The sequence below is a fragment of the Diachasma alloeum genome, unplaced genomic scaffold (assembly GCF_001412515.2).
Source record: "Diachasma alloeum isolate Michigan unplaced genomic scaffold, Dall2.0 Dall_scaffold_01743, whole genome shotgun sequence".
In the NCBI taxonomy this organism is placed as follows: domain Eukaryota; kingdom Metazoa; phylum Arthropoda; class Insecta; order Hymenoptera; family Braconidae; genus Diachasma; species Diachasma alloeum.
This window is the reverse complement of record NW_021681830.1, coordinates 34,830-48,266: the sequence shown is the minus strand read 5'-3', so window position 1 is coordinate 48,266 and position 13,437 is coordinate 34,830. Positions and strand designations below refer to the sequence as shown.

The window sequence follows — 13,437 nt, the reverse complement described above, 5'->3', positions numbered from 1 at the left end:
GAATCATTCAATTATGTAGAAATGACGATGCAGGGCAAATGCAGTAGAGTGATAAGTATTTCCAGTGTGCCCCTACGGATTTGATTGAAAAATCACCACGGAGAACATTTTTTCTTTGGATTCATTCTGGATCCTACGGGACATTTAAAATCTTCAGCGAATTCTGGCATATTGGACAGCATTCCCAATATACGGAATTCTGCAGGACTGTGGGGGTCAACGGTAACTAACTGCTGGAGATATTCCATTCTGTGCTTCTCGCACCAAGTGCTAGCTGCACTTATCCAGAACATTTGTCTTGGGGTGTAGGGAAGTCTGGAGAGCATTGGCTCTCGGCAATTACGGGCTGACCAATCCTTGTAAGTTAAGTAGGCTAGCTTTATTCCTCCGTTGTCTGCAAGGTTCTCTCCTTGAGTATTTATTCCATTCAACTGCAAATGGAAAATGAGAAAAAACGAGAATAGATATCCCTCTGTTACACTCTTAGAAAATTACTCTTAAAATTCCAAGTGAAAACGCTTGAAATTTCCAACAACGACAAAGTTACATGAAATTTCTGTAGAATTCTCCATTGACAAATCAGTTAATTTCTTGAATATTCAAGTAATTCTCGATTTTCAGGTCCATAGGGCACTGAAAAACCTTGAAAATTTTGAAAATTTAGACAAAAACTTCTCTGAATTTTTAATCTACTGAATATTGAATTGTATGCGATGTTCAATTTTTACAATGAGTTTAGAAATTCAAGCTTTCATTGAAAAATCAATGATCGTTTAACATGAAAAACCCAATTTTCTTGAATTTTCAAGACGAATGAGAAATTTAGTGAACGTTTTCATTTGAAATTGAATTCAAACTCACAACATTGAAAATTCAGATGACGCTGTCAATTTGCCGGATTCTTTTACTTACGTTCAACCCAACTTCTTCGACTGAGTAATTTCCATATTGATCGATAAAACATTGTGCCTTAGCGAGGTATTTTTCTTTAATGGAAGGCGCCCACCAGTCGACAAGATTTCCCTCTTTATCGAACTGTCGTCCCACATCATCAAATGCATGGGTTATCTCGTGACCAATGAAAAAGCCAATAGCACCATAGTTCACATACCTTGGACGATCGTTGTTGAAGAAAGCACCCTGGAGAATACCAGCCGGAAGGTCTGAAAATATTTCGAATAAAAATCGGTCAAAAGTCGTATTACACCGGGAAGTTAAAAGCAACTTTGCTTCCGCTCTAAGAATTATTTATATTTTCTTCGAATCGTTCAGAAGGCAATAAATATTACACTAAAGAAAAGTTTCTCGTCGGGGGTTTCACACGTCACAAAAACTATTGGTTTTGAATGTTGACGTATGAACGAGAGTTTTGACATATTGAATTAAAATTTTGACATAAGCTTTGTGACATGTACGTTTTTAAAAAAATCTAAAATTGAAATTAATAGAAAATTCTAGTGCATTCGTTGAAAAGTTTATGTTTATTTCCAATCATATCAGCTTGAAATCAATTACTCACATATACTATTCTCCTCTACATAATAGAAAGCATTAACAGTGGTCGGGTTTGCTTGTGTCACCCAATCGCTCTTATTAAACGGTTTCCTCAATTTACTGAATGAATACTTAGTTTCGAATAACGTAAGATTCAGAATATTCTGGAAGTAATTCTCATCGCTGAGCTCCAAATCGTGATAGAACTCTTCGAGTTTTCTCTCATCGAGAAGCACATCAGGATAGGCAATATGGCTGGTCATGGAAGTAGCCTTCTCCAGTGCACTCTTCCTCGTTTCGTCGTCCATCCAGTCAAGATTCTGCAGGATTTGATTAAATTGCTTCCGCATGTCATAAACCATCTCAATGGCATTCTTTTTAGCATCCTCATTGAAGTACTTCCGAACGTACTTCCGAACGTACTGAACATCAACACTTCTGGAGAGACGTTCTAAGACGATATTAACGCACACTTTCCATCTGGATTCCCTTTGTGTCCCATTGCCGGGAGTCAAATAGTTGAGTGATGCTGCTACCGCCCTCCACATCATGTAGTTGGCTTGAATTCGTTTAGGAGTTTCTTTCATGAGTTTCTCGAGATTTGTGATAAAGCTGGGGACTGCGACGATAGCGATTTCGCTGTCGTCCACTCGGATGGAAGGTGGAAGCAGGCGGCTGAAGTACTTCTTCCAGGGGATGCTGGGGTACGTCTGGGAGAGCTGGGCGATTGTCATAGGATTGTAGAGAAGCGTGTAATTATGGCGTTTCTCTTCTGGTAGAGAAATCTGGAGAAGCGAATTGTTAGAAAATATGAATCTCAAGATTATGTTGGGGATACTTTTGGGGAACAACGTATGGAGACTACGGAAGTATTTTAAAAAAAGGTTTACGTTAGCTAATTTCATTTCAAATTTGAGAGACTGGACCAGTTCCTTCTCAGCGAATTCTTGTTTGGCACCAAGCATCACTGCAATATTCACCATGTAACTCCAATACTCTATTGTTTTGTTTAAATCTTCGGTTAAGTATTTACGTGATAGCCCCAGGGATGCTTGATCCAACTGAAAATTAATTTTTTTAATATCAGAATTTGGTGTGTCATGGCTCAAAGGACAAATCTGATCAAAACCTAGTTTTAAAAAAAATTATTAAAATTCCCCTGGATTTGTATTGTAAATCTATACCTAATTCTTGTATTTTTTTCACGCGGGTTTTATGAACAAATTCCCTCTATCTCATCTAACTGTTGAAATTATCTTTCTGTTTTTCGTTCCTACATTAACAATAATTACATACATAAAGAACATGCTTCGTAGTATTCTTCAAGTCCGCTTCGATACTAATTTCAAAGAAGTAATTGACAGAATATCCCAGGTCGCTGAGATTGTAAACCGATTGAGTCCAGTTAAAAGTCTCTTCGTTCCACTGGTCTCCCTCTAGAACCGGCCATCCTCTAAGTTTCTGCAAGATACTGAGAAGTGGCTTGAGACCTTGAGTTTCAATTGCAGCTGAAAATCATCACAGATATATCAGTTTCCTTGTAATAGTGGAAGATTTAACAAAATGTCTTAACGTCCATTTTTTTACGAAGAAAGGTACTAGTAAACTAACTTTTGAAATAATAATTATTAATAAGTGAAATAAATGATCTGAGAAATCTGGAGGAGTTTTATGGTTGCTTTTACTATTTAATTCATTATTAACACTCCGTTGGTCGCGCTATGAGCGCCGCACCGTACTTTTTCCGATTTTTTAAATTACTGCAGTAAAGCCTGCAGAAAAAATTTGAAAAATTTCTCCTACGATTACTTATTACTCAAATAATTAAATTTTCAATTAGACAACTCAATCGATTTGCCCTGTTATGTTTTACCAAATATGCTTTTGAAATATCAAAAATTATTTGTCTGATTTATCTGGATATGGCTTTCGCACTTTCGTTCATGCAGGATTTGTACAACTTCTTTGCAAGTTTGTATGCTTTAGGTTCCGTGGGGAGACTCGGCTCCTCGAGGACTGGCCGCAACTGCTTCTGAATTTCTATCTCGATTTCTACGAAGGCATCCATCGTTTCTCGATCAGGTGGGATGAGTGTATTGTTCAGATAGTTACCGCAGGCGAACCTGTAAAAGTTGTCGCAAGGTTTCACGTTTCTGTCCATTTTTGTGATGATCATGGAAGCTGCAAAATAAAGAAAAATCAATAGCATTAGAATATAGTCGGATCTCCTGGAACAGAATTGTCGAGAATGTAGAAATCTACAGAAATTTGTCATCAGAAGAATCAGACAAGAATTACATGGGAGTAGTATGGTTTGTACAATAAAAACTTTTACATTAGATGTAAAATACGTGTTATTTTTTTTTCATTTTAAAACCTTCTTGATTTCTTGAACTTTTTGGTTCTGTATGGGTGATGGCGTTGTCTGCCACTGACTTCACAGCGGGGACGTTTTTGCAGAGATGGAAAAACATATATTGTCTCGTCAACAGAGACACTCTCATCATTCAGTTGAGAATAGAATTCCTCGATGGAGCAGGCAATTGAGGGGCACTGAGTTTCTCGCAAGAGTCAACGTACTCATGTGGAAAAACTCCCTTTCTTGTTGAAAGTTGGAATTTCTCTACAGTACTTTTGAGTTATAGATTATCTTGATCACTGAGATAAGGTGCCAGTTTTTCCAAACCACTAATACGTGTTTAGTAGTATGGTAAAGGTGCTTCTTATCGTCAATTTCCCGTCATACGGTAATTTTCCCGTTGTCAAGCAGAATAAAAAAAAATTGTCGATTGTCCCACGATGACAGGGAATACCACAATTCTATTTATTTAACTGTTGATGTGGGAAATAATCCGCCGAATTCCCCTCGAATTTCAAAATGAATCGAAGTATTTTCCTCGAACTTGCCTGCATACAAAAACGAATGCGTCAATTTTCGAAGGAAAAATCCCCTTTAACCTGCGAAACTGGACATCTTCGTTTGTATGCAACAAAGTTGTCGAGAAATACCCGATAATTGTAAAGCTTTTCGAGGTATTATAACCGAAACTTCTACTTGAATCATACCGAAGGATCGGCTTAAATCAAGCCGGAAAATCTGCTTGAATCAAGACAAACCCGACTTGAAGCAGACTAATGGGCCGATTTGTATCTCTCCTTGTGAGAGTTGATTGATGTCGTCGATAAAGTCACGAAATTGAATGTGAATTTCCCCGTTTCAACCTTGGAAATTCTACTGAATTGACTACATTCATCAATGAACTTACCTGTATCATTACAAACTTTAGTCGTGCAGACCCTATGAGGTTCTTCGGTAAATGGCGGGAGTGACTTGGTAGGTTGAATTGTAGGGAGTACTTCAGCTGCGAAAAATTTGAAATAAAACTTGAATTAGTATACTGTGCACCAAGAAAATCGAAAAGTCAATGTCAATAATTATTCGCCTGAATTTGATGGAATTTTTTTTTCGCACCATCCTTCATACAGACCAATTTCGTGTTCGTTTGAACGAATGAATCAATATTTTTTGTAGGTTCAAATGAGGACTAAAACGGGGAAGGGTTGAACAGAAGAGGTAAAACGGATGTGTGTAATCCTTTAATAATTTCATTTTTTTTCTTCATCCGCAAATATTTGTTATGAACATATTTTCATGTAAATCTCGCCTGTTAATCCTCGATTATCGAACTAACAAAAATGTGGAATTCATTATGAATAATTGGTGCTTTTTGTTTTTTTTTTTTTTCTTAAAAACAATCCACCAAGAATAAAGCTTAAGAACAGGACTTTCTAAAATCTAGAAACTAGTTTCTAAAGCTAATCCACTTTCTTTATCTATATCGATATGTCCTATTTTTATTAAAAAAATTTTTTTTAATTGACACCCTATGAAAGCGCGAAATACCTCATATGTAGTGGCAGAAACATGAACATAGGTAATTGGAAAGGGGGTGCCCTAAGGGCCACTTGTCGCAAATTGCGGACACTTTGTTATTTAATTTTGAATGTTTGTAATTGGACGATCACAACCTTTTTTTTCTGACTGGAGGAATAGAAAATTCTCTATGCTCTGATGATTACTCTTCTTTGTTTACTCTTCCTCGGTAAATTTTTGAATCTATTCATAAAGAACAAGATAGTGGGAGTTACTAAAACATTGACGATGTGCATTCTTGTTTATTTTTACAATCATTCTTCATTTGAAATATCAACTTATATAAGGTAGGAAGTATTGAAGATGTTATACCATTGGCCCCTTCATCGTTGCAGACGTTTAGGGTTAATGAGCAAAAAATAAATCCGATGATACCGATGCGTACCATAATTTTAAATCAATCAATCAATAATTTTTAATCATTAATGAATTCAATTTTAATTATAGTTAGTTTGAGCCAAGATCTGTTAAATAGACTGAGTCACTATAACTGCATTAAAGAGTGTTTACAACGATCTGTGGACTTATTACGAATACTACAAACGTTCATGAAAATTTAACGCTTTATATACTCAACAAAAGCGCATTCTGTTTACAACGATAACAATGTGATAGTGTAATAGAGATTAAACACGGATCTGTTGTTTTGGAATCCCTGCTGCCCGCGGTCGCTAAGAGGAGCCCACCCAATCCATGTGCGTGAGCGGCGTAAGCCATGGCCTCGGCCATACCGTGCCTAAGGATGCGTGGCACAGGGGGAGCTGTGTTGCTAACGGTCCCTCTCAGAAACCTGGGCGACCTCTGAGAGTAGTCTTGGGTGTAACCCACCCGAGACAAGCCAAGCCCTGGGCAATCGCGGCAATGCACCAGGTGAAAAAGCTTAACCGCGGTACTCGTGGGACTAAAATGGAAACCAATCTAAAAAATCTTAATATTGAAAAAGCAACTTCGGGTGGGGCCAGCGATGGCAAACACACGAAGTCTGACAAGGCTGACCAGTCTGGTACCGATGTGAATCGGGTCAGACTGAGTGGAGCCGAGAGAAGACGTCGCAAGAGAGCGAAGCTGCATCAAACCTCGGGGGCGATTGCAACCTTGACGGATGCAGCAGCGAAGGTCGATGAGGGAAGGGGGGAGGGGGCTACGAGGAAGGCAATAAAACGCCTTCCATCAGAGCGTACTACGCCAAGCCCCTCAGTCAGACCGAAAGAAAAGAGAATGAGAACGCAGGATCAGGGCACATATGCTCAGAACACTACGAGCTCATTCAAGTTTGCAGTTATGCCGGAGTCATATCCGGATCAGAAACTGGGCACTGAAGAGGTAACGGAGGTGAAGAAACTCCTGAAGAGGGCCATTCTGGCGTTACCTGACGGGGTGAAAGCACCCACCTTCAACGGTGTCTGGGAAAGAGAAGGTGTGGCAATGGTGTGCTGCACTGATGAGGAAACGGGAAATTGGCTGAAAAGCCTTTTCCCCGAAAACAAAATAGCTGGACTTACTGTACGTGTGGTCGCAGCCTCGGAGCTTCCCAAGAAGCACAGGGTTGTACTACACGTGGAAGACCCAGATCTAACCGCTCAAGAAGCACTGTGCTTCCTTGAGAAACAAAATGCAGGACTGCAGGCCAGAGAGTGGGTTGTCGCTCGGGGCAGTGAGAGTAGGGACGCGAAAAGTGCCCACTTCGTTGCGCTGATAGACGACCGATCACTCTCTGTTCTGAAAGCCTGCAACTTCAGACTGCACTGCGGGATTCAAAAAGCTACTGTCAAGCTGCTTGCGAAAGACCGTGGTGAAAGTCAGAAGAAGGGTACATAGAGGTACCAGGAAAGTAGTCATCATTATGGCTGCAACCCGGGTGCACATTGTACAGATAAATTTGCACCACAGCAAAGCAGCCTCGGCTACTCTAGTCAGGCTGTTAGCTGGGATGCAGACTGTCATAGCAATGATCCAGGAACCATGGATAGTGGACAATGCTATTAAGGGCCTCAGTGGTTGTGGCAGAATCTATCACGCAAACACTCAGGAGAAAATTAGATCTTGCATTGTTATTAAAGGACTAGACTCTTTCTTCTGTTCACAGGCTAGTGAGGGAGACCTGGCTGTGGCACAAGTGGATCTGGGCCTGGGACAAGGCGAGGAAATGAGCCTGGTTGTAGGGTCAGTTTACATGCCCTATGACTCGGCTGAACCACCTCCTTCGAAAAAAGTAAAGGACCTATGCAACCATGTGAAGGAAAGGGGACTTGAACTCCTGCTAGGTTGTGATGCCAACTCGCACCATGTAGCATGGGGGAGCACCGGCATTAACGGCAGGGGGGAAAGCCTCCAGGAATTCATAATGGGGGCCGGTCTAAACATCCTTAATAGGGGGTCAGAACCTACCTTCATAGATCGGAGACGACAGGAGGTCATAGATATCACTCTGGGGACGGATAGAGTGGCAGACATGATTGGGGACTGGAGGGTCTCAAAGGACCTCTCAGCGTCCGATCATCAAACCATAAGAATGTCCATCCACACAGTGAAAGAAACGGAATGGGTGAGAAACCCAAGACGAACAAACTGGGGAAATTACCGAGAGAGTCTATCTGACAATCTCAGGGATATCATCCTCAGATTTAACAACAAAAAGCAGCTGGAGGAGGCTTCGATTGCCCTAAACCAGGCCATCATGGACTCCTTCGAGACAAACTGCAAGCTTATCCCGAAAGGGCAGCCCACTGAGACTCCTTGGTGGTCAGAGAGGCTCGGTGGGCTGAGGGGCAAAGCTAGAAAAGCTTTTAACAAAGCTAAGAACATGAGAGCGGGCCCCCGTAAGGAAGACGCATGGAAAACTTACAGAGGCTTGCTCGCAGATTACAACAAGGCAATAAAGGCAGCCAAAGAGGACTGCTGGAGGGCTTTCACAAGCAATGTGGAGAGTCAATCGGAGACCTCTAGGCTGGCAAAAATCCTTGGAACAAACAAGACTCCATATCTAGGGAGCCTACAGGCACCAGATGGCAGCCACACGGAAACCATGGGAGAGACTCTGAAACTCCTAATGAACACCCACTTTCCAGGCTTCATACAGGCCCAGGAGAGAGATAAAGAAACAATGCAAAATCAGAGGGATGTCTACGAAACCCATGATTGGGCATTGGCAAATAAAGTAGTGCAGCCCTGGGGGGTCAAGTGGGCCATCAAAACCTTTGAACCCTTCAAGGCACCGGGACCAGACGGGATCTACCCAGCCCTATTACAGGAAGGGATAGAGACTATCACGGGACCCCTAACCAAGATACTCAGAGCTAGTATAGCCCTGAAACATGTCCCTAGTGTGTGGAATGAGACTAGGATAGTATTCATTCCCAAGCCGGGAAAAACCGGTTATATAAAACCAAAAGACTTCCGTCCTATAAGCCTCACATCCTTCATCCTGAAGACCCTGGAGAGGCTGGTGGATAGACACATCAAGGCCGGGCCCTTGGCTGACAGACCCCTCTCCCCCTGTCAATATGCATACAGAGAGGGAAGATCAACAGATACCGCCTTACATCACCTGGTGGGACTGATTGAGGGACAACTGGCGGTCAAGGGTTTTGCCATAGGCGCCTTTCTGGATATTGAGGGGGCTTTTGATAGCACTTCGAATCCGGCTATAGAAAAAGCCATGGAAGAACGACAGGTGTCCAAGACTATCATTGCTTGGACACAAAACATGCTGAAAAGCAGAAGACTGTCGGCAGGACATGGGAGGGCATGTGTGGAGGGACGTCCGACTAGGGGCTGTCCGCAGGGGGGAGTTCTCTCGCCCCTGCTATGGAACCTGGTTGTAGATGGACTTCTAAATCAACTAAGTGAGGCCGGCTTCCACGTCATCGGTTTCGCCGATGATGTGGCAGTTGTTGTGAAAGGCGGATTTCTGAGGGTGCTAAGGGACCTGATGGCAACAGCCTTCAATATCATTGAGGACTGGTGCAGGGTAACTGGCCTATCGGTAAATCCAGCCAAAACAACAATCCTGGTTTTCACCAGAAATTATAAACTGGAAAAGATCCAACCTCTGAAGCTAAATGGCTCGGAGATTAACTACACCAGCAGAGTGAAATATCTGGGTGTCCTCCTGGATAATAAACTCAGCTGGAAAGAACATATCTGTACTCAGAGAAATAAAGTGTTTGCCTCTATGTGGGCATGCAGGAGAGCTGTGGGCAGGACATGGGGACTCAATCCTAAAATGATGCTCTGGCTCTACCAAATAGTTCTACTTCCGAGACTGTTATACGCTGCGGTCGTCTGGTGGCCGAGGGTGAGTAAGACGGAAACAAGGAACCTGTTGAAAAGCCTACAGGGAACCTTCCTGAGGGCTGCAACAGGAGCCATGAAATCGACACCTACTGAGGCGCTAGAAATAGCACTCAGTATCCCACCCCTCGACCTTAGGGTTGTGAGTTGTGCTACCACAACTGCATATAGACTAAGGTGCCAACTAGAATGGAAGATGACGGGCCAAGGCCATACAAGGCTTAGCCTAATCAATGATCGACCCTTCATAGGTAAGACGGATAGGATTCCTAGGAAGTATCAGATCAGGAAAACTTTCAGAACGAGTATACCACCCAGACAGGAGTGGCTAGACTCGAAACGTAAACCAGGACCAAGAGAGGACTACTGGTTTACGGACGGCTCTGGCTTCAATGAAAGTTTTGGGGCAGGCATCTACCGTCTGAAAGATGGCTTCGGAGAGAGTTTTCCGCTGGGCCATCATTCAACCGTCTTTCAAGCAGAGATGCTGGGCATACTTAAGTGTGCAGAGTATCTGAACGCCAGAGACACCNGACGGCTCTGGCTTCAATGAAAGTTTTGGGGCAGGCATCTACCGTCTGAAAGATGGCTTCGGAGAACCAGGCATCATTCAACCGTCCTCAACCGTCTTTCAAGCAGAGATGCTGGGCATACTTAAGTGTGCAGAGTATCTGAACGCGAGAGACACAAAAAAGATGAAAATATTCATCTGCAGTGACAGCCAGGCGGCGATACACGCCCTGGAAAAACCCACTACAGAGTCACAGGTGGTGTGGGAATGCATGCAGGCATTGGACACACTGGGTAAAAACAACCGGGTCACCGTAACCTGGGTGCCAGGTCACCATGGGATTCTGGGTAATGAAGAGGCAGATAAGCTGGCCAAGTAGGGTACAGAAAGGGTGCGCTCACACGGCCTGCTTGGCATGCCCTTCGCAGTGGGAAAAACTCTTATTAAAGATCATTTCCAGCGGGATCATGTCAGGCGTTGGGAGAAAGTTGCGACCTGCAGACAAGCGAAACTGCTTATGAGAGGGCAACTAAGAGTTAGGACCAGAAAGCTTCTGGAGCTGCACAGAGGGGATCTGAGGGTAGCAGTAGGGCTCCTTACGGGTCATACAGCTCTCAGAGCTCATCTGTTCAAGATGAAACTTGCAGAACAAGAAGACTGCAGACTGTGCGGAGGCGATAAGGAGGGCGTCATCCACATTTTATGTGAATGCCCCCTATTAGCACTCCGTCGCTATAAAATCTGGGGCCAGGCTTTCCTGGAACGAGAGGACTTACAACAAGCGGCTGTCACCAGCCTTATTAGCCTAGTGAGAAACACAGGGCTGGGGCTGTGTGACTGACCGAAACTAAGGCGGAGGTTACAAAAGATCGTATGATTTAGGTGACTCTGGGCGCTTTAAGTGACCAGCCGCACATTTTCTATTCTATTCGATTCTAACACAGCCCAAAAAAATATTTTAGCTCTCATATAATTGCAAAAGTTTTTTTGGCCGAATGACGAAATGTACTGCTTTGAATTCCAAGTTTCGTATATTTCGAATGACTTGCCTGCCTAGGATTTCAACGATTTGGCATAATTTCATGTGATTTCTTATCCGATTTTAGTCCGGAGTCCCGCTAAATACTAAAAATATTGCTCGTTAATTGATAATTGATTCTCGAACATTGAAGATTTCAAAAACTTTGTAATTGTTAATGACGTCACAATGGTAGTCGAACGCTGGACCAATTACAGAATGTCGGCGGGAAGAAATAAAAAAATCATTTTTTCAACGTCTCGGGAAAATTTAAAATCGATATATCTTCTCCAATAATGAAAGAATACCCATCGATCCGATTTCTATCCTTGTCTTTCGATAGAATGAATTGAATAACGGAGAAAAATTAAGAATTAAAATTCGAATACCACAAACTAATTGTCATGAATTCAGAAATTTGTTTTTCGTATCAATTTAATGCTTAGTATCAATGCTTTATACAGTATAGGCTTCCTTTAAGATACCCCTGTATACGATACCTCACGCTCCGAGTGCTCGAGGCCTACCCCCACTCTCGGCACTTTTATCGCCTCTTGAATGTTTGTTCCGTGGGCTTCTTATAAGATACCTATGGCCCCGGCGATTTTTCAACGGTAAGAGAGTAGTTATAAGGATCAAACGGTGTTAAGGGTCAAACGGGAGGGGCGAACGAAGTAATCGTGAGGGTCTAATGACCTTAACGGGGGGTCACACCACTTTTTTCAAGTAATGGAAATATACATCTGTTTTTTTTTCACTTTTCGCATCAAAAAATGATAATATTTCGTCTGTGATTATTCTCCAGTCCACCAACAATCCCCCAACATCAGCTGCCATTCTAGCACGCGGGCTTATGTTTTGAGAAAAAAGGGAACGTAGGCGATGAAAATTCAAAACAGTAAACACATATAAATTGATTAGTTATCGATATTCATTCAGTAAAAATAAAAATTTCATTGAATTCGAGCACAACGAGCGAGGTATCTTATTTGAAACCCGCTGATCCCTATTCTTCTCCTCTCTATGGGCGCGCGTAGTGGGGGCATAGGGGCTCCCAGAATTCCACTCTCCTACTGTCCCTAAGGTATCTTATACGAAGCCTCTACTGTATTTATTAGTTCAATGCTTTAATATCCTCCCTCAAATACAATCGTCTACAAACATCAGTAATAAGTACATCAGAGACTGGTGGACTGCCTCCAGGTATGGGCTCACTCTGTACGAGAGAGTACTGATCCTTTATAGTTCTAATGTCATCGATATCCGGGGTCATTAACATGTTGATGCCGGGGTAAATGATGAAGGCAAAAATTGCTATTGCAGTCAGTGCCCAGATGGGAATAGCCACTGCCCAGTATTTTAGTGGCCAATATGTTAGGCCCAGTTTGTCGTGGAGGAAATTCTCGGGGACCACTGCCCACAGTAGGTATAGGAGGAATAACATGTTCGAGCCGATGTACAATGCATAGCCGTAGACAGAACGAGGTCTGTAGGGTGCTGGTGTGTGCTCAGACATCCTTTGCTATCTCATGAACTCGATAATTAATTATTGTCGGGGATTTCATCAATTGTTATTCATTATTCATTCGTGGTAGTGGCTGTAGACGGGCTCTGGAGGTCCGAATTCACTCATCGTCATAGTTACCAGCGTTAAACTGTCGAAGAATGACGTGAGACCTACTCGGACTTTTCGTGCCTCTTTTCTGTAACAATTTTCTATAACAATTGATGGCATACTCAACATCGATATAGTATTTTCTCGACAAACTGATTTATTTCCAGCCTAAAGAAGAGACATAAAGTATATGTACCCAAGAAGGCAAAAATTCTGATGCCAGAACAGGTGGCCGAATTCTTGTCAACAGCACCTGATTATGATCATCTCCTCACAAAGGTAATTATCCTCAACAAATTTGTAGCGAAGTAGTCAATGAGGTTGAGTTGATTTCAATTCTCGATTATTTGTCGATCAATATCCCCAAAACTGAGGGAAATAATAAAATTGTTATGGATACCTTTTTTGCCCACAAAATCAGGATCTACAAAAAAGGTTCTAACAAAAATTTCGCTATTTCACTTAGTTTCCGAGATATTGATCGACAAATAACCGAAAAACAAAATCAACATAACCTCCTTGACCACTTCGCTACAGAAATGCATATAGGGGAACCAATGCAATTAAGCTGT

General features: G+C 42.3%; 1 protein-coding gene across 1 annotated transcript; it reads right to left on the bottom strand.

Annotated features, from left to right (window-relative positions):
* Nucleotides 1-55: 55 nt before the first annotated feature.
* On the bottom strand, nt 56-12,766 carry LOC107046710 (neprilysin-2). Its single transcript, XM_029126701.1, has 8 exons — nt 12,409-12,766; nt 4,761-4,856; nt 3,430-3,675; nt 2,791-3,002; nt 2,385-2,555; nt 1,520-2,279; nt 913-1,163; nt 56-431 (listed from the first exon to the last, which is right to left on the bottom strand). The coding sequence occupies exons 1-8, from the start codon at nt 12,764-12,766 to the stop codon at nt 93-95; spliced, it is 2,433 nt and encodes an 810-aa protein (XP_028982534.1). The 3' UTR covers nt 56-92.
* Nucleotides 12,767-13,437: the final 671 nt, after the last annotated feature.